Here is a 22,124-nt window from a genome sequence, read left to right as displayed (position 1 = left end):
TTTTGTTGTTGTTGTTGTTGTTTTTTTTTGAAAAATTGATATTCAACCTGTTCATCCACTGATTGATCCTTTACAATGACCAAGCTCATACTGTACTGTAGAAAGTATGAGTGATGTGAACTGACTGCACGTAATTAACGTATTATTTTGAATAGGAACATAAACAATATGAACAAAGGAATAATTAAAAAAAAAAAAGAGTCTCAGTTTTCATCTGGGTGGCTGCACGGGTTCAGCCTGCCTGATTGTCAAACCCTCTTGAACAACGGTGCTAGCAGGAGCTTCTTTAGTGGGGGTCGCAGGAGGTGGTGGAGATGGCACCTCAACAGAGACTGGTTCTCTGGTGGGCTCCTCACTCGTATCTTCACCTTCCAGGACTGAAGCAGTGACTGGAGGTTCAGCAGGAGGGGTCAGAGGACTGGCTGTTCCTCTGCTTCATCCAGGCTATTGTTCAAGTCATACTGGATGGGAGTGTTGGCAGCACTGGGGCTCAGGGGAGCAGGTGGAGGAGAAACAACAGCAGAGTCTTGTTCTTTGGTTAGTTTTGTGTCCTCCAGATCAGCCTCTTCAACTCCCGGTTTACCTCCTGGTGAAGAGGCTGAACTAACCCTAACCCTAACTGAGTCTCACTCCAGCCCCGGGAGACAGAAAGCACAACACAGAAGTGGTCATGTCATTTATATTTATTCATGAACAATATTTATTTACAGTTATTTACAACACCATCTGACAATTTTATGTTTTACTTTACAAAATTTTTAAAAATTCATACAGCAAATAAAAATTACATAAGTGACTCGCTTAAGATTTGAAAAAGTACCTTTTACTTCTTTGTTGTTTATTTGTAATGATAGCAGTATGTCATGTAGTATTTCCACCTTTGTGTTTCAAATCCAGACTTTTACATTGTTGCATGTTATAGATTTAAAGAAAATCTACTGCTTCACTGCTTCAGAGTTCTCCATGTCTTGTGTCAGTAATTCAGATCAGCAGCGGTCAGACACTAGTCTCAGTGTGAGGTGACATCTTAATGCTCAGCATATGGGACAGGAGTCTGTGCTGGTGATGGTACCTGACACACACACACACACACACACACACACACACACACACACAGACACAAGCAGCATGAGTAAGCAGCAGATCAACAAAAAAATGAAAATATTGGTGCCATCTTCTGGCATATAAGTGTTACTACATTAATTTGTTTTACAAACTCAAAGTGAATATTGTTTAAGCACAGGTGCGAAGAAGAAGGAAATAATGCAAAAGAAGGTGCACATTATCAAAATAAAGGAGACCTGCTGGCATCCTTTAAGAAGAATTAAGTAAGAATCTCTTTAAATAAGAATGTGAAGTGTATAAGATCATATACTGACTTGCCAATGACCCTTTGTATCTCTTTGTTCTCCTCTTCTCTGAGTTTCATTAGAACATGCTCCAGGATCGGAAGCTCCAAGTTCAGGTACTGAGCTACCTGCAGGAGAGGAGAGGAGAGGAGAAGATACATCACATAAGTGTTTGGGGGTGACCTTTTAGAACCTCGTGAGTGGGACTGGTGCACTCACATCATTGCTGACTTCCTCTTCGTCCATGTCCATCAAAAAGATCTTCATGATGTGATCAGAGGGCCCCTGCAGTATGCGCTCCCATAGGGGTTGGTCTCTGTTACTCAGCTTCCTCTTTTCTAAACAGAAATTTACAGACGTTACTGTCACATATAATATTTTCGTCTTATGTTGTTTAATTATTTCGTTTGCTGAGAAACCATACCTCCACTCTGGTGAAGACAGTACAGAGCAAACTCCTGGGGATCATTTTCTATCTGTATGAATTAAATACAGGAAAAATATTTCAACACTTACAGTACACACTCAGTTTTGATTGGCAGATGAAGGTCTGAGGTCTGTTATTTCATAACAGGTGATTTTTTTTTTCCTCAGGGTTACATTTTTTAGGAGGAATGTAAAAAAAATTCAGTTGTGTTTTGATTATAATTAATGATTAATATTTCTGGTATGTAACTGTGTAAGATGATTAACCCAGTCAGAGCTTGTTTTGGGATGATGATCATCTCCCTGCACCTTTCAATTTTTAACACACTCTCTGTAATTATTAAGTCCAGAAAGTCTATTTATGATAAAGTCCATTTAACTTTAACCAATGCGGTGCCTCATACAAAACATTTTCCTGGTTGGTGACTTTTGATTAAAATGATCAAATTGCTGATTGATATTTGTGTCTTTTTATACTTCAGTGACATATCCTACAGCCTTGAGAATATGCACCAAACCCACCTTGAACTTGTTTAGTAGTTGTTCAATGACCTGGTTTGTGGTCATCCTGCTAGAGATACGAACTTTAGTTGGAGTACCAAAGGATGGAGTGAAGATAGAGGTCTGTAACAAAACAATAAGAGACTGGTGAGCTACAGTGCAGATAGGAGTGAGGGGAGAAATGAAAGACATATGGCTATTTTAGAAAAGAATAGACAGGTTGAGTATCACATGGAGAGATACTGAGTAGAAACCTACCTTATAGTTGTAGAAGTGTCCATTGATAGAAAAGCGATGTTGTCTTTCTTTCTCTCTTTGTGCCGCCGACTTGCCTCTGCCCCTCCTCCTCTTGACCAATGAGGCATCACTCATGCAGCGAAACAGGTTCGACTCTGCCTCGAGCTCTGAGTTCTTGTGCCTCACAGGACGCAGCGTGCTGGTCTCGTAAACAGCAGGGCCTTTGGAGAGTACAGAAACACACTTGTAAAATTCTCATCTTGCTGCACACAGCGGTTCCTAACATTTTACTTTCATGGAAAATTGAAGTGAGAGATTTAAAAGTGGACCATGCAATACATTTCCACATGCAAATCAAATGCTTCTGTTTAGTTGAACAATATTATAAGTTCAGATGACAAATAAAACACACACACACACAAACACAATCTTTAAATAGCTTTCTATCAAGAACAGGTTTTCTCAGATTTGATGTCCTAGAATGGCTAAAGCCAAAACTGTTAAGCTAACACAGTTTTTTTAAAAATCCTTATGGAGAAATGGGAGAAAAACAAAAAGAACCTGGTAGAGGACTGGTGACCACTGTTTCCTGTGCCGTCTCAGCCATCTCGTCTATCTGGTGAAGATCAACGTACTCTCCCCATCGTGTCATACCCCTGCAGAGAGAGACAGAGAAGAGACGACAGAGAAACGTGTAAAAGTGATCCTATAACTATCTGCATGTAGAAATGACCATACAGTAAATTCAGTTGTACATACTTTGATCTGGACAAGTAACATTTCTCAGCTCTGGACTCTGTATTCATTGCTCATAAAAGTGTGAGTCACACAACTATTGATCTGTTTAAAAGCTCACTTTATTGTATACCTCCATGAGGGCCAAATACACTGCAAACTACTACTTGTAGCAGGAGCTTGAGAATACTCAGCCTTGCTCATGTAGAAATTACGGATTAATTAACATAAGCATGACCTTTTCTACAGTGTTTACTTCACTTCACAAGTTATGTCTATCTCATGAATCCTGTACCACATGTTTAGGGTCACTGTGAGAATCAACTTTAACAATAAAAGCTGGTAAAGTTGGCGAATAAAAAAGCCGTTGCTCATTTTTTGACCACCCAGCATCTGTGCAAAAGTGCCTTTGTTAGTAATAGCTTTCTAAAAGTCAAATGTTTAGGTGTGACCTTGACAGAACTGGACAGTCCAAAGCTCCTGATCTGAAACTAAATAAATTACCCACCCTACAACCTTAAATAGCACTTGTACTGTTACCTTGTGGTCTACAAGGTAAATAAATGCATCCAAAATTCTTATTCCTTATGTCGAGACTATCCCATCATCAAAATGTTTGATAGAAGAAAATCTGCTGACCAGAACTATATACTGCAAGCTTGTGAGTATAAAGTGTCCAAAGCTCTTCACATTTTTGCTCTGATAGTGACATTATTAGTAATACTACACAAAAGCTGAAATTGACCTCTTGTTTCCAAGTGGGCTGACTGGACTGGTGGGGTCAGGTGAGACCAGAGGAGAAAATGGAAGCATTTGTTTCTCATCCTGTATTTTCAGCCTGATGGGTCTTCGTACTCCCCAGCAGATATTCAGGAAGCCTTCCACTACAACCTCGCCTTCATCACCCTGTTATGGAAACAGACCCACAGACACCTGCATGCTGTATAATTACAGTCATAGATCCCATCATCCTACCACTGTAAAACCTAACTTCATTAGCTGCTGTATCAATGAGAGGTCAGTCTTCTAAAAAATACTATTTATGTCCAAATATACACTTGAATACGCAAACGATAACAAAATAAGATGAGAGACATTTTTCAGAAGTTATGACTTGCTCCAAAGTTATGACAAATGTCTGAAAAGGCACTAACTACAGTTTCATTGAAAAATCAATCAACTCAGAAAAAAAGTTATAATTGTAACATAAATAATACCTGTGAGTAACTGAGGTGCAGCTGAGTCTGGTCCTTTAGGAAGCAGTTGTAGGTGTTTAGCAGTGAGAGGAACTCTGCTCTAAAATGAATAGCAATGGATGACAAAACAGCATAATAGCATTAAGTGGCACAGAAAAGCATCTGCATCTGTTTTTGTGTTCATGATCCAGATATGGATGCTTTATAAGTAAATCCATTTTTTTTCTTTTTTAAAAAGTTAGTTTTGTGTGTCTAAAATTATGAGATCAGGGTTTCTTCAGAGAATACAAGAAAACTTTAAAGTCTCCCTCCGCTCAAAAAGATGTTTTTCTTCTTGTTCCTACAGTTGGATGTTTGAGCTTCACTGTGCAAAATGATGTATGTGCAATTTGACACTAGATGGCTGTTTTCACATTAATCTGATGAAGGAAGAAAGTTTCTCCATGCTCATTGAAAATCAGAGTTTGAGTCGTGTCCTGTGAGCAGGATTTGTGACATCACAACTGGTTCACAGCCAACTGTGGTCCAATATGCAGCTCACACAAGGTTGATGTGGAAACCTTAAGCTTCTAGTACACAATACACTGATAACCCAGTCTCACATCAAAATGTGTGATAGCTACACTGGTCCACAGCGCAAAATGTATTAGTTTCACAATAATGGTTTTAAAATTGTGAGATGCCTTTGTTTTTTTGTTTTTTTCTTTTTGGCCTATTATTTTCTATTGGCCTGCATCAATGTCACATGACTGTCAAGTTTAAGTGTGTGAAAACAAACAAATGGCTGCCATTCCTTTTATTTTCAGTGGAAAATGCAATAGTTTTAATCAACATTAAAATGTGTTTTGATAAAATTCCTAGTGAGAAATGTGCATTTTATTTTTATAATCTGTCTTCAGTGAATGTATATTATGTTTAGTTTGTTAGTTATTACAGAGATTGTTTCAGGTCAGGTGGAATGCAACGTTTTCTATCGTTGCTATGGTTTTTTTTGTCAGTTTTTGATACCCAAAGCTGCTGCATTACCCATGAGCCTCATCAACTGTATTATGGAGATGAAGACAGTCAGCCTTGTGTTAAGTTACAAAACTTTTATTAACTATTATATCTGCTATTTACTTTTAATTACTGAATTTACTCCAAACAGACACACACACACACACACACACTCCAATGTTGGAGTGCTTTATTGGATGATGTGGCTCAAAGAGAAGGAAGGGTTTGACTACTGTTTTGGGTTGCCTGCTGTCAGTGGGCTTCATTCCATTTCAAATTGCAGCCAGTCGGCCGCAAACTGAATCTAAACGCCACTATGTCGGTTAAGAAAAGGCGTTTTATAGCCTGTGATTGTAAAATGTGAAGTTGCTCATTTAATTTTATATTTCCAAGAATATGGGGCTGAGGAGATTTAATAGGAAACAATCTTTCTTAAAACAGTCTTCCTCAATTAATATTGAGGCACCTCACACAATAAAGCACTCCAATGTGTGTGTGTGTGTGTGTGTGTGTGCATCAAATCTTGTACCATGGTCATATAAACAGGATGAAGACAAGGTTATCAAACTGGACTTTACATTTCACATCTCTCGTTGTGCACTTGTCACTTTCATATATTTCATCAAACTGGATTTTAGATTGTGCGTTGCCCTCACTATTACATATTTAATTATTTATGCACACGTCACATTTAATTTTTGCTCTTGTCACCTTCATATATTTCATACACTTCATTTCTTTGCCCATAGCATAGTCTATATTTCCTTTGTACAGTCAATATTTCAAGTTTTATATCCTATTTCAAAACTATTACTATTCCATTCTGTAAATAGATTTTAAAATTTCAATTGAATTTTAATATAACTTAACCCAAATACTTCAGGCCTTCCTCCAAGCCTGTAGTAATGCCCTAGATTGTCAACTGTATTGTAATCTCTGGTCACTATTTCCACTAAAAAAACAACCAACCAAAGAAACAAAAAGCTTCATTTTATATATTGGGCCTTCAAAGTGCTCTCTGAACTAGGCCTGATATGGTTTGTGTCCATGAAATGACAAAAAGTAAAACTTTGCCATAGAGCTAAACCAAATACATTGTTGAAAAGGTCTCTTACATTTACAAGTATGAAGATTCTACATGGCTCCTGCTTTGAAATACCGACATTTCAACCTTGACCTCAGTCCATGTTTGAAGGCTTCTAATTCAGCAGCAAAAGGGGCTGCAGACATGGGACCAACTGTTATAGAGAGCTTTTAACCTCAGCTATCATGTGAGTATAGTCAACAACTGTGGACGCTGCCAAATATGGGTAAAATATGGTTAAATTTAATTTTCACCCATTTAACAATTAGATATTTAAAGTCTGATTACACAAATGTGTTTTCCCATCTCTTTAAACTCCTCAGTGTACTCTCAATTCAGTATTTACAACTTCCAATTCTAGGAAAAATGGTTGTAGTTCTTCCAGTTTGTAAAGTAGGGTTGTAAAAAGATATATCTACTGAATATATCAAATATCTAGTAAAGCCAAACTAGTAATTATACTGCATCTAGATGATCTATGTTGAGAAAAAGCAAAGATGTTGATTTATTTCACATATTTTAGCTAGTATTCCAGATATGGGGTTTTGGGTTGGTGTCTATTGTCAGTGGGAGTTATGCAGCACTTCAAACTGTGTTTAAGGAGCTTGTTATGGATTCAATATGGAGTTTGTTAGGCCAACCAGCTGCACACAAAAATCTGAATCAGTTTGGAATAAATCCAGTAATTTTAAGTAAATAGCAAATATAATAGTAAATAAAAGTTTTGGAGCATAACACAAAGTGGACTGTCTTCATCTCTATAATAATGGTTGATGTTGCTCATGGGTAATGTAGTCGCTTCGGCTATCAAAAACTGACAAAAAAACTTGATTTCTCAGAATCAAAGATGAAATAATTAAAATGGGTGGCCTTAACATTAATCTATCAACCTATCTTGTTGAGAAATGTTGACAACAGTGAGGAAAATGGGCTACATCCCGGCAGCAAATGCAAGCTACGTGTTTTCAGTGATAGCAGTGTCCACAGCAACCACCATAGCAATGATAGAAAACACTGCATTCCAACAATTTTCTGGCGAGACCCGAAACAACCTTCATACTAACTAACAAAGTAAATATCATATACACTCACTGAACTTATAAAAGTAAAATGCACATTTCTCACTAGAAATATCAAAACACATTTTAATGCCAAAACTATCTTAAAATATTGCATTTTCCACTGAGAATAAAAGGAATGGCAGCCATTTTCTTTGTTTTCACAGTCAGAAACTTGACAGTCATGTGACCTTGGCGCAGGGATTTTAAATGAGGAATAATAAGTAGATGTAACTTTAAGGATTTTAACGAGAAAAAACATTATTATTACACACACATCATTATTTTAAGTAGAGGGTTTTTTTTTATACATGTTAAAACATGTCTGGCAGGGATCTTTAATCATCTGTTTGCTAATCACTGAGCTTAATAGTGACCACATCATGTATTGTAGTACTTTCAAGCATAAGACTGCTGCAGTCTCAACAGCATATGAAACCACCCACCTGGACAGTGTCCGCCCATCTCCTGCCTGGATCAGTGGGAGAAGAGCCGCTTCATTCATCTCTGGTTGCATCAACTACTGCAGAGAGAAAGACAAGTAAACAAATCAGGTGCGTAGTAGCAACATGTTCATTTTCTGTAATCCCGTAAACCACAGACAAAGGTAGATCTTGATCTTGAAGGCAGGAGAAAAACAGTAAAGGCTGCCGACTTGTTGAATGTCACTCCAGCGTGCGTGTTTCCTGTTGTTCATGCTCCTAGGTAAAAACATATGTCAACATGGTGCAAGCACTGGCACTGAAAATGAACTGCACCGCACTTGCACAACCAACACGGTGCCACTCCTTCCAAAAATAAACAAAATAAATATATATTCTTTGAGTCTTACCTTCTCTATCATGGCAAATCAGAGCTCTCCTCTTGATTCTGTTTCTTTGTCTCTGTCTCTTTCTTCTTTCTGTGCTTTAAATATCTCTTTCCAGTCTCTCTCTCCCTCTCTTAAGTTTTTGTGTTATATTTATCCCTCTCTCTCTCTCTCTCTCTCTCTCCCTCTCTCTCTCTCTCTTTCTCTCTGGCCCTGCCTTTACTCTTTCACTTTCTTTTTTTGTGCTTGTCTCCAAGAGATTTAATAACAGTACTCCACCCAGTAACCAGTGATGACAGTGTAGACCCAGCCATTTGTTTATTCTTCGGTCAGAAACACTGAAGCCTGTGCCTGTGAACAGACATTGTTGGATATCCACGTGGCCTCTCTTTCAATTTCTCTCCTTTTCTCGTTCTGTCTTTTCCTTCTGCTTTTGTTAGTTTTTTTTCTGAATGACACAGCAATCTGAAAGAAGTTTTTTTTTATTTACACTTTTCTTTCCAGCCCGTCTCTCCATGTCTCTCTGTCTCAGCCTGTTTGCTGGTAAGAAATATCTCAGGTATTCAGCAGTTGTCACTCCAGCAACCTCACCACTCCCCTCTAAGTCTGACTGACTCACTCTTGTTGAGAAGGGCAAAGCATTTTACACCAGCAAGAGCAAAATTTAAAGGTGCAGTACGAGCTTTCGCATCCATTACAAAATCACACATTATCAATCTAAAACTCATACTGTATAGTGATGTGATGTCTTTCACACAAGATAGAAATGTAAAATGTGTTTCACATGTGATAAATTCATGTGCATTTTTTATTCTAATGCGTGACCACAGATGTTAAGAATTACAAATTGTTGATATTACATAAAATACACAATAACACACCAGGGAAAGGCAAAAATAAATATTTTTTAAAGGTCAGCAGCATTGTTTTTTTTTTTTGTTGGTTTTGTTTACTTCCTGCTTAGCTAAGGGAGAACAGGGAGGGACTAAAATTACACTGACTCATGGCTGTATATATGCACCTGTGCAAACCCTCTGATAAAGGCTGAGTCATGAGTGACACTGAGTGATAGATGAGATTCAGTTCAGATAGGAATGTTTAACTCATCATTCTTTCATTTAGTGTGTAATAATTGGAGTACTTGTACTTTGTACTGCTTGTCTAGAGACACTTTAATCTGCCTTTTTTTCTGGATGTCAACAGGGATGCAGGGACACCTGACCAGGTGCAGAGCATAGCGCTCACCTGCCAACTATTTAGATCTGCACACTTGCTCATTTGTTAATCCTGCTTGTACACAGTGTCTCTCAGCTGTGCATGTTTATATCTGAACAGGGCATTGCTGGACAAGACAAAATGTACTCTTACATAATAAAGTTTAGTAAAGGTCAAAAAAACAGAAGTATTTGGAGAAGGGTAAGAGAGGACATAACAATGAATAAATAAAACAGTTCACTCTGGTCAGTAACGACTGGACGATGAATAATGTAATTTTCCACCTTTCATGCTTGCATTATGTAACTAAACGAGCTGAGATGAATTACTACTCTTAATAATAGGAATAATCTGTCAACAAATTATTTTCTATTTTTGGATCTATTAAAACAGATGGTGTAGCTGTGACTCATTTGTTTTTACTTCTGTCTCAGCAGCTTTCATCAGCTATGTTTGAATTCACCATTTAAATATTCTTGTACGTGTTTGTTACTTCACAAGCTTTACCTCCCAGCCAAAATGTATTTCATTAGTGTTGGCTTAAGTGGAAAGTTTTGTATCACACACACGCACACACACACACACACACACACACACTGATGTAAAACATTCTCCATAATACAGCGGTAGATGGAACAATTCTGGATCGGCTGTGTTGGTTGTCCCTGTTTTGGTTACAAGTTTTTGTTCTTTCCTCTCTTGATAATTCAAAACTACTGAGACTGCACTTCACAGTCTGTCTCTTGAATGTTCTGAGATGAAATATGAAAAGAGAATGTTTTATTAATTTCAGATGTTTTCAGGAGGAGGTGGGATTTTTTCCTACTGCTGTGCCTCCTCATTGCAGTGTAAATGTGGAGGAAAAGCATGGAAGAAAGAAGCGGTAAAAAGGATTATTGTGCTGTTTTTGGTACACCGTGTGCATGAAGTGTGTGAAGAATCATGTCTTTCTCCTCTAACTTGAATTGACATGAAAGATTCACTGTGTTTTTCAAGCTTCAACATGTAGGTTTTAAGCCCCCTAGAGCAAATACATCAGAACTGTGTGTGTGTATGTGATTTGTAAATCACAGGCATGTCAAAGGTTGACGCAAAGCCAACACTAAAAGAGAACTGCTGATAAATGGTCAACATTACAAAGTCAATAATCTGTGAGAGTTCATCTGTTCTTCTGGTAGCAGCAGCTTTACCATTAGCACAAAGGAAGAAAATGGCTCTAAGCCTTAAAGCCAGAGGATCCCACAAAACAAAACATGAATTTTTCACCTTAATCAGTTTTAAAAGAAATCTGTCCTCGGTGAAAAACATAACGCCTTGTCAAGAATTATTTCAATCATGTGCCATTCAGTGAGCCATAGTGGACTGTTCCACTTCACTTCTAGTGAGGTATTGCCACATGAGTTTAAGGTTTCCCTTGCAATTGTTACAGCTGCTGCTGGAGAAATAAAAACAAATAAATCAAAGCCATCCAACCTGTGGCAATGATGAACAAGACCAAAAGTCTAAGTCGTGACCCAGTGAGGTTGACTAACTGCTGGATGGACGAAAAATTGAGAGACAGTTTGTTTTTCTTCAATAATTAACAGTGATGGACCCAACTGTTGCAGTGCAATATATTTAGATATATATTTCATGCAAGATTCCCTAACTTGTGGACAAAACACTCAAAAGCCATTATAACCCTTAAAGATGCAATATTCAGAGAGGCACCCTGGACAGTGGTTCTCAAAGTGGAATCCTGGGAACCCAAGGGCAATAATAAGGGACCCTAAAGGGGAATAATATATTTTTGCTATAATTCCATCCATAAGTAACACAATGACAGAATGTATGACTAATTTGGTCATGGGTTTCATACACGTTCTGTAATAAAACATCTAAAAGCAGGTTTGAGAACCACTGCTCTAGGCTATGTAAAACCATGCATAATGTATTTCTCCATCAAAGCCAAAAGACCACACTTATCTGGAGGGTGGAGCAGAGGATACAGTGTATGTACAAATAAAATAAAAGCTTTTCACGCTCAAATTGTGAGCCTGGAAATACACAGCCAACAGGAAAAAAGCAAAGGTACATGATGACACACCCAGTGTCTCCTTTTACTGCCTTCCTGTATTTCACTCCGCCCCCACGACCCACCCCATTTCTTCCTTACTCCATTCCTCTCTGTCTTTCTTTCTTTGTACTGTTCTAATTTCTGACACTTGTTCCCACTCGCATGCACGGATTTCAACTAAATATATAACGTTAGCTTAGTGCTCCCTGTTGAAAATCTGTCCCTTTGTTAGCCTCTGTTTAATTTGAATAAAACGTATTTACCATGTTACACTGGTTCACTGACAGTACTGGATACAAGTACTTACATGTTTTTTTTGGCAACATCTGTTCAGTCATTTAACAAATCAAAGTGCAACAGACTCATGAAGTGAGTTGTTATACTCGATACTCAAACTTATCAAAAAAAAAAGTTAATTCTATTGAAACTCACACATAAACAGTGTATTACTACAATGCACTTAACTTTCAAATGGTCACATGAATTCTGGATTGTGACATTAATGCTCTTCTCATATAACTGACAATGAAAGTAAATTAAGCAGTTTGATATTCACTTAATATAACAAACTCTTATCATACTCGACTGAAATGTCTTCAGTCTTTTTCATTAAAATGTTATATCCATTTAGAATTCATGCACTAATTAACTGTATTAATGAATGTTGTTACTGGATAAAAGTAGCACCATTTATTTCTTTTACTTCCATAATACAGCACACTTTAACACACTAAAATAAAAAATATCATACATACATTTACTCCTACCTGGCCAGTCTTTCAATCTCCTAACAACTGAAGGTGGTTCACTTCATGTTTGAGGTCTTCTACCTTGTGTGTGTGTGTATTTGTGTGTGTGTGTGTGCTCATAGGTCCAGAGTACAATGCAATGGTAGGAGGTGAGCTTGTAGAGCACACTGCAGCAGCTGGTTAATTATGGCAGGACACGTTGAGACAGTGCTCAGAGGGAGGGAGGGGCTGACTGACTGACACCAGATATGACTCGCCTTTTGTGTGTGTGTGTGTGTGTGTGTGTGTGTGTGTGTGTGTGTGTGTGTGTGTGTGCATGTGGGGGGGAAGTACAAATTCATTCCAGGAAGGCCGCCCAAAGACAGATATCCAATGCACAAGGTAATCAAAGTGTAACCTACACACACTTCACATATCATTGTCACACACATACACACACACTGCATCCTGACTCAGGTGGAGATCAAACAATCAATACTGCCAAACCAGAACAGGTGTTGCAGGTAATCGTGGCTTGGAAAGGTGGTGTGGAGAGATCTTGATCTCAGCATATATGATATATGATATAGAACACGTGCTGATTCTTGGTGTTTGCTGATGTTTGTAACATGATAAAGATAGTTTGTGCTTTCTACCCTCACATGGACAAAAATCTTGGTTACAGAGCAGCCTCAAAGGAACAAATATGGCTTCTCATTCTTATTGGTAGGAACTTTTGCAGAGAATAGTGTCATAAAAGATTTTGAAATAAATAAATAAGACATCTTTATTTTCTGTTAATCGTGTTTGCTAAATTCAGTTTACCAATGAATAAGTTTACTCTTGCCATTTGGATTCAGGAGTGGTTCATTTCTGTGTCAGCAGAGGGAGTCAGAGTATCAGTACACGTTATCCAGAGTCATACTGCTGAGTCAGTGGACCCTGGCAAAGAAGTATACAGTACAAACACAAAGAAGACGATACATAAAACAATGTGTGAAATAATCTGGTACCAAGCAATCAGAACAACCTTTATAGTTATTTTGAAGATGCTGAGGGGGGTGAGCATCAGGGACAGTAGTTTTCACTTTGGTTTATTGGATGTAATTGACAGACTTCAGTGGTATACTGCTTTCATTATGAAATAAAAACAGATGAAACCACAAAAAATTGAAATGAAATATTTGCTTGCTTACTCTTATTCTGCCATCTGCCATGCAGTAAAAGTTATTCTGTGTTATAGCACCACCCAGTGGTGAGCAGGGTCATCGACGAAAGAGTTGCTTAGAACATGTATTGTAGCTGGGCTGCTTAATGTATAGCACATATAGTATGTGTGTTATTTTATCTAAGACATGCTGAAGGTCAAATAAATATACAGTATGAGACCAGAGGTGAAGATATACTGCCTAAAAAGAGGGGGAATCCTCCATTATGTTGACCTGATTTGGTTCAACACTGGGAAAGAAATATGCATGTTTGTCACATGACAGGAAGAAATACAAAGCCATAACATCACTTATGATGATAGGGATGCCATATGTGTTGTTATAGCGTTGTTGTTTGTTATATGAAAATTTAAGTCACACACTGTAGCACAAAACTTTATTAAACTTTTGTTAACTCAACAGCTACAACTATTAAAAAAAAAGAAAAAAAAAGATCTGGACTACATTTTTCCTTATTGACACAGTGAAAAGCGAAGAGCCTGCTGAGGGAGTACAATAGTTGACTCCATCCAAAGCAGAATGGATAAGTAGCAAATGAACTGAAATGCCATTCCTTTCCTAAAATAAAACAGGACATACAGGCTGGCAACCAACAGGTGGACACAAAGGCTGCCTCCTGGACTAACTTGTGCATGTATGTGTCAAAATGTAACAGTAAATACATGTCATGTGTGCAGATGTGTTCATGTGTTGTCCATTTGTGAAACATATTGTTCATGTTGTTTATCTGCATATATGACTGCATATTACAGGTAAACGAGGTTATAGATGTACGTATAATGTTGTGACCTACTGTATTTGTACAGTATTATCCTGACTCTCTGCTCTTTATGAACATAGAAAGTAACTTATCTTGTCTCTGTTTGATGGGTGATGTGACAACTCTCTGCAGTGTTAAAGTTTGTGGTACTTTTGTTTCCTTTTTTTGCTCTCTGTGGTGTAAAGTTCTGTATTATTGTGTGTTGCAGCTTGGACTAGATTGGATACAAACTGGATTGGGGAAATGCATCAACAAAAAATCTACTGTATGTAAATGGAAAGTGGATTTGTATTGTATTCAAATACACAGCAGTCCAATTTAGTTCCTGTTGTAGCCATCTTGAGACAAATGTGACTTATCTCAGCTGCCATGCCACTAAAGAGCTAAGAGCTAAATCTTGAATGCAGCTTGTTTTTATGGTTGGATGTATAAACACTGTGACTGTCTCTATTGTTGATCACTGTGACTGTGGGTAGTTCTCTTGAACTGGAGCCTTTGGAGCTTTAAGTGTAGCTCCAAAGCCTGAACGACTGTACATGAGGACAGCTAGCAGCTGCTGCTGTCCATCACAAAGTTAACACACACACACACACACACACACACACACACACACACATAGTGAGTGAGCTGGTCCCGTATTGAGCAAAGAGCTCATGGCTGTCCCTGGCTAAGACACACGCAGACGCACAGACTGAAGAAACACACCAAGTGATCCAACAAGAGCGTCCCCTGACTTGTCATGGGAATCTAACTACCAGCTTATACTGAACTTGTCAAAAAGCTTCGTCCAGACGGACCATTCTAGAGCCATGATGAAGCTTGAGGAAGCCATTTCAGTCTTCAAGATCCTCTTTCTGCTGGTTTTGGTCACGTCAAGTTATGGGATACAGAGAGGTACGTTTAGCCTCCATATGCTGGCACTCAAATAAGTTTTGTAAGAGTGACTTCTTCAGAATAAGTTGTCACAAAATGACTGAAGCAGATTCAGGCATTGTTCACACACACACACACAAACAGTATGAATTGTGTATACAGTACCTTGTTTAATTGCCTCAGCTGTTTATGACAGCTGCCTTGTGCTTAGTAAGTTCTAATAATAATAACAAAATGTAAACAGAATATACAAAAAAGGAAAATACGATAAACAGCACGCTTTGCATGATCTTTCATCTGTATGTGTGCACATGTGTGAGTAAATATAAAGGATATAGGTCAGTAGGCTGAAAATCAACACAACAACAAATAGATATGGAGAAAAGAAATATCACAGAGAGCATCCTTTATTCTGGCACCTGTATGTTTCTCTCTATAAAGCACGTTGAGTTCCCCCACATCCCGAGATCACCTGTTTTACACTGTGTCCTGCAGGGAAAAGGAGAAGGTGTTTATAGACCTACACAGTGTAAATCTGACTAAATCTATATCCTTCCTATATCCTTTCGGCAGCATGTTGCAGCATGTTGTAGAGGTGGTTAGGAACTAGTCATTACCATTTCTCTATGTCATATGCACCACATCCGTACTATGAGCAGCCTTGACATCGTACCCATATTTTTACAGTAACAGAACTCAGAGGCTTTAATGGCTGTAATAAACCTCTCATCGATTGAACTTTCCATATTGAAAGTATTGATCGTGAAAAGAAAACAGGTCCAAAAATTAGGAAAAACTGACATCTCACGGGCCGTTCAAAACTTTTGACTACAGTTCAGCTGTGGCTTCAGGATTTCAGGACATGTGAGATGGGCACCATATCCAATGTTGGCACATTTTTACAGTCACATGCACAGGCCTGCAAATCAGACCAAAGACATACAATACATGTTTTATACAGATATACAATACATGCTGCAGATCAGGAAAACAGCTGCTGTAGATGCTGTCACATTCTGCTGAGGTTGAGATTGTAAATGGTGAGCTGGGCTGGGTTGGCATGGTGTTGGGTTGGACTTGGCAGATGACCTGTGCTTGGCATATCAGTGATTACAAGACTGAAATGAATGTGGATGGCTGTTTAAAAAAAGCAGCTAATGGCAGTGTTTTTGCAAATAAGGTACATTTTCATCATACAAGGTGAAATCAATCATCAAAATGTAAGAGATACCTACTGTATTTCCACAGTAACCTGCATTGTGTTGTGTGTAAGGAGTATCTGTCAGGGCTTCTCAACCTTTTGTAACTTAAAAAGTTCCAAGGATCACCTTCCCAAATAAATGAAAAAAAGACAAAAAAGGAGAAAAAATAAACTGGGTTGTAAATGTGTGTTATGCCACTGTCAGCTGTATCGACCAAAATAAATATTCTACTTTCCCTCAGTGAGACACTTGGACTTGCATCTGGGAAATAATGAAATCAAGTCGTGGTGGGATGGGTGAGATGCTGACATGCAGAGTAGCATTCAAAGTTGCTTTCAGTTTGTTCCTTGTCTTTGATTTTGTGACAGTCACAATAGAAAACCCTGACTCACATAAATAGGTGTTGGTGAAAGGCATCAGAAATTTGATTGCCTGTTTTGACAGAGAGGGTTACTGACCGACAGCCAGTATCCAGAATAAAACGTCAACTTGTGTGAGCTGAGGCTTCAGGCTGCTTTCTGTTGATAGTTCCATCAGTTCATTTTCCAACACAGTGGACAGAGCCATGTCCTCTGAAGTAGGATCCACAGAAAAAGGGTCCAAAATCCAAAGGTTTCCATGTCGTAGGTCCTCAAACTTTCATGACAACTGATCAAATGGTGTGTTAAAGCACTGGATATGTTGACATGAGGAGGCTTCCAAAGTTTCACTTAGGGGTGAAAACATGTCAAATCATCTCTCTTTGACTCTTCTGTTCCGAAGAGTTTTTTTTCTTGAAGCCCTCAATTTTGTTTCTGCCTTGCATTGATATATTGAGCTGATTTAACTGGTCAAATATATTTGATAAGTAGGCCAATTTTGCACAAAAGTTACCATGTGTGTAATGCTCAGCAAGAGGGGAGTGCTGCTCTTCTAGAAATGTGTGCACTTCTTTCCTCAGTTCAAAAAGGCGATTAAGCACATGTCCTCTTGAAAGCCACCTTACTTCACTGTGGTACAAGAGCTGCAAATGATCTTCATCAAGTCTTTCACACAGAGCAGCAAAACACCTTGAGTTGAGTGTATCTTTCTTAATATAGTTGCCACTATATTACATATGCTATATATATATAGTTCATGTAGTTCTGGTGACATCTGCTTTGTTGCTAGACTATGTAAGAAACAGCGCATCCACTTGGCGTGTGGTGCCCTCTCTTGGATCTGTTTGACAACACCACAATGTATTACTGTCATTGATCTTACAAAAACTAACAATAAAGCAGCATTGTTAAAGTCAGTCAACAAGTCAGTCACAGGCTTGCCTTTATTCTTTAAATGACAAGTTGGCATTCTATGTTATCACTCATGTCAACATTTCTTCTGCTCACGGTGTCAGTGAAGATTGTTATTGACTGAATTTTAGTTGCAGCTGCCTCCCCCAGTAACTCTAAGCACATATCCACAGCGTTAGGCAAAATAAGCTCCTCTGCGATTGTAAAAGGTTTCTTGCTACAAGCTACATGAGCAGCAACCGTATAGCTGGCTTTCAAAATGTCTTTTGACTGAATTGTTAATGTTGTGATGACTTTCTGTTGTGCCTGAAGCCTGTCCCTTTTCCTTAGGAAATATTCTTTTGGGTTCCCAACACATCCCAGGTGTTTTGTGTTTGAGTGTTTCTGGAGCTTCGATGGTTTTAGCGCCTCATTTGACAGGACTTCACCACATCCAACACACTGTGCTTTTGGCTCAGCATCAGTGCCTGCCATTATGAATCCAAATTTAATGTATTCAGGATCATATTTCCTCACCACACACTTTGGAGCTTTTACTGGCGCAGGGTTGTCTCCCACATCACTTTTTCGTTTCAAAAAACCAATCCATTTTGTTTCACTGCATCTGGGGTAACATAAGCTAGCTAACAGTGGCAAAACATGTTTGTCTCTACCTGGCGATGTATTGTGACTGGCGTGGTGATATTCAAAAGTAACTGGTCATGGAAATTATGCATTTTAATTTGATGTGTTTTATTTATGTGAATTCTTGACACATTTAGATATACAAATAACTAGCTTTGTAAATTGCCAAAAAAAAAAAAAAAAAATCTAACCACTGCCTCTGTGGCCCACTAGATGGCGCTCTGAGAAGCACTAGTTGAGAATGGCCACCATATGCTATGCTATAACTTTCAGCTTGTGGCTCCTGCTAAAAAACCCAACTTTCCTTTTTTAACATTTCTGTTAATTAAACAAGACATACCTCAATTAGTCAGCTTTAGAGGTGTTAGTAGGCATGGTTTTTAACTTTGGAGAGACACAGGCTAACTGTTTACACCACTCCAGCTCCATATAATTCATAGAGATGAGATTGATATCTATCGTCTCACCTCACTCTCAGAAAAAATAAATATGTAAGTAAATATGTATGTAAGTAAATATGGACTTAATGAACTATTTACAATATTTCCTTTAAAGATTTAGACTGAACTGAAACCAAACTGACATGAATGAGGTTTGTTTTTTTAATATCAAGTTCAATCATCTGTGACTTGATTGAGCTGTGCTTGGCCACAGTTTTACCAGATGTGGCTGCAAATTAATCTTTTGCAATACTGGATTGACAAGCACTGTAAAATTGTGTTATTATATCATTATTATTATTGCTCTTTGTGAGATGGTTGCGGTTTTGAGACGTGGCTCAGTTGAGCAAAGCTGAGTTGGATGACACAAAAGGATTCACTTTCATGTGTTCTGCTGGGCAGAGCTGGTTATATTAACTGTGTTTGATGTAATTTGAAAAGAGTGCGAGCAAACACATAGAATGGATGTTGATCATTATTAATCTGTTTTGCACATGCAGCAAATTAAAAGCATAAGAGTGAAAAGAGAAAAAATGAATATTTCTTGGGCCTCTTCAAGGCCCATAACCTGACATGCCAGATGGTTTGTTTCACAGAGCCATCTGAGAAGTTGTCCTTGGAAACTGTTTGGAAAAGGGCAGGCACTTTCAAAAAATACTTGGCAGGAGATTGGATGAATCATCTGTCTGTCACCGTCTATCACCGTCTTACCTTGCGAGGCAGCTGGATTCATGAGATCAAACAAGAATCCTCATAGGATGCTGATTGGTCCGAACCACTGGCGGTTCGGACACAAGCGCATTACTTGAAGCTTGACCGGATGGATGCTTGTGTGATCTTGTGATCTCGTGACCTCATGAATCCAGCTGCCTTGCAAGTTAACAAGGGCCAGTGGTCAATTTTCATTTTCAAGCTTTTAATCTTTCAGAAAAATTAATCAGTGACAGCATGAGCCAAAAACACTGCACTTACTGTAGCCAGCATGTAACCATTTAGAATTAATAATTTCTTTCAAAATAATGATGTCTTTGATAATAACCCATTAGTGAACTAGTGTGCTGTGAGCCAGTCATGATTGCAAAATATGCTCTAATTGTCAGCATGCAAGTTAAATAGGGTGTTTAATGTTGCGTGCTAAGTTTTATGTTGTTTTAAGCTCATTTTCTTGACATACTGTATAACTGTGTGCAACATGTGTGTGTGTACTGAACTAGTGCAAACAATAGATGACTGCTAACTCTGCTAACATCTGATCTTCTGACATGCTGCAAGAACAGTTCTATTTTTGTGTTTGTTCTTGTTTGACCACAATGAAAGTTTAAAGTAAAAAACTTGTGTCTAGTCTGCATGATAGCGTGAAAGAGAGAGAGAATATGGTTTATAATTTGACTCAGAGTATGGAAAAAAACCTGGAGGATAAGCTGCAAATCAAAGCAAACACCAAAAGGAACCAAACGAACCAAAGGATGTTATAAGTTATGAACGGAGGGCAGCCATTGAAAAAAGGGGGAGGTTGTTTGTGCAGGGATCTACAGGGTATTGGAGTAAATAAAACACAGAAAAGACACAATCAAACATTGCGTGAGAAAGATTTATTTAGAGATCATCACAGAAAAAGGCATCTGCAATAAGGACAAAAATTCCACCAGTTAAAATAGACATATGGTCACCATCATGATGGATGAGATGTAGTGGGCCAGCAAGTTTTTTCTTGGACAAAAGGATTAAATACACAGATTGATAAAGAACAGCAAACTAGTACAAAGGAACAGTTTTCAGCTCTTATAACTGTATATTCTGGAGCCACACTAACACTAACAAGAATAGGTCAAAACCTAGTATATGACTGAACTGTGTATGAAATGCTAGAGGGCTTTTCATTTAAAACAACAGATACAGGAATTGGTGATAGTTGGCCGAGGTCACTGAGGAAGTTACGCCATTAGTTGGCCTTCATCACTCAGTCAGTCAGTGACAGACCTTCGTGTTTATAGGGCTGGCCCCTCTGGTCCTGCCAAAAATAAGGAAAGTGAGTGATAATGTGAGGCAGTTGGTGTGGATCAAATAGATTTGTGTTATACATACAGTAAATGCCAGATGTGACCACTGGAGGCCTTCACAGCACTGTATCACCTCTCATGTCCAAACAACACGCAGGAGCATTTCCAAACAAAGAACCACTCACATGGTCAACTCTGGTGAGTCTCTTGTTTGGTCTAAATAATGAGTCATGTGGCTAAGCCATAGTGGAACCTTTACTCGTCAGATGTGGTCCATCTGTTCAGGCATAATAATGGCAATAGAAATAGTAACACACTGAGGAGAAAAAAAATACACATTCTGCAACAAACACACTCAAAAATCAAGCATCTAGTAGGCTATAACATGACACAAATACTAATCAACATTTAAAAACAAAATCTAATTCAAAAGTACCTGAGGGGAAGTAATACCTAACTTTAAACAAACTATACCATGATAGCTACATCAGCAAAATGTGGTAAAATTGCCCACAATGAAAAACTGTAATCACAGTTTTTATGGAATTATTAATGCATGCTACATTTTCAAAATCTACAGAAGGAAATATTTTCTGTGTGTATTTATTGTGTTTTTTTGAGACTGTCCTCATAAGAAAACAACACAATAGGTTGTAATGTCAGTCACCCAAAAATGACATATAGTTGCATTTGAGTGACAGATGCCATCTAGTGGCCGTACTGATTATGACCTGGAGCAGTGGTGCAGCCAAGATGATGACGTCTATATAAGTTGACAAATTTCCTCATTTGGATGTGATGGGTTGGATGGATGGTATAACCAACAATGGACTTTGCCACAGGAGACTGCTGTCTGTTTCCTGTTTCCAGCCGAGAGTGTCACATTTCCAACTGCGAGTCATTTCCAACTGCGAGTCCATAACTATGATTGTCCCCTAACCTTAACCCCGTTGTTATTAAGTAGCTATGATGACGAAGGTCGCCTAATTTTAAGGAAGTAGTAACTTTAGCCCACACCACATGTTTCTCTAACCATAACAAAGTGATCATTTTAACCCAAACCATGATCTTTCCCTAAACCTAAACAAGTGTTTTTTGTGCCTAAACCTAACCAGACCTTAACCAGCGCTGTTGCATCATAAATCATTATTTTTTAACAGTTATTTGTAATGGTTTTAGAAAGCACAGACAAATGATGTCCTGCCAATTACTGACGATAGGGGCGCCAGATGGTCAAACGACCTATTTAGAGGACTTGTTTTGTTTTTTTCACCTCAAAGATGTGTAGGCTACTTAAAAAAGGAATTTTTATTCTACCAAAAATATTATTTTATTT

The 22,124-nt window shown here is 38.3% G+C and overlaps 2 protein-coding genes across 7 annotated transcripts in view; one reads left to right on the top strand and one right to left on the bottom strand.

The window, feature by feature from the left end:
• Positions 1-914: 914 nt before the first annotated feature.
• rassf6 (Ras association domain family member 6) lies at positions 915-12,573 on the bottom strand. 6 transcript variants are annotated; one of them, XM_044334187.1, is made up of 11 exons: positions 12,417-12,573; positions 8,029-8,105; positions 4,466-4,539; positions 3,994-4,154; positions 3,075-3,169; positions 2,535-2,734; positions 2,298-2,399; positions 1,774-1,825; positions 1,569-1,687; positions 1,380-1,477; positions 915-1,072 (listed from the first exon to the last, which is right to left on the bottom strand). In XM_044334187.1, exons 2-11 carry the CDS (start codon positions 8,045-8,047, stop codon positions 997-999), a joined length of 996 nt encoding a protein of 331 aa, XP_044190122.1. In that variant the 5' UTR covers positions 8,048-8,105; positions 12,417-12,573; the 3' UTR covers positions 915-996. The 6 variants fall into 6 exon arrangements, with proteins under 6 accessions (XP_044190122.1, XP_044190120.1, XP_044190123.1 ...); XM_044334185.1 differs by having other exon boundaries at positions 12,429-12,573; XM_044334188.1 differs by having other exon boundaries at positions 8,029-8,102; positions 12,429-12,573.
• Positions 12,574-15,007: 2,434 nt separating this feature from the next.
• musk (muscle, skeletal, receptor tyrosine kinase) overlaps positions 15,008-22,124 on the top strand; it is a 40,227-nt gene continuing 33,110 nt past the window's right edge. Inside the window, exon 1 of the mRNA XM_044334179.1 lies at positions 15,008-15,272. Coding sequence (XP_044190114.1) covers positions 15,188-15,272 — 85 coding nt within the window. The 5' untranslated portion in view covers positions 15,008-15,187. The remainder of the gene's footprint in view (positions 15,273-22,124) is intronic.

The sequence above is a fragment of the Thunnus albacares genome, chromosome 18, assembly GCF_914725855.1.
Source record: "Thunnus albacares chromosome 18, fThuAlb1.1, whole genome shotgun sequence".
Lineage (NCBI taxonomy): Eukaryota > Metazoa > Chordata > Actinopteri > Scombriformes > Scombridae > Thunnus > Thunnus albacares.
Note: the sequence above shows the minus strand (reverse complement) of the source record. Positions and strands in the feature narration are given on the sequence as shown.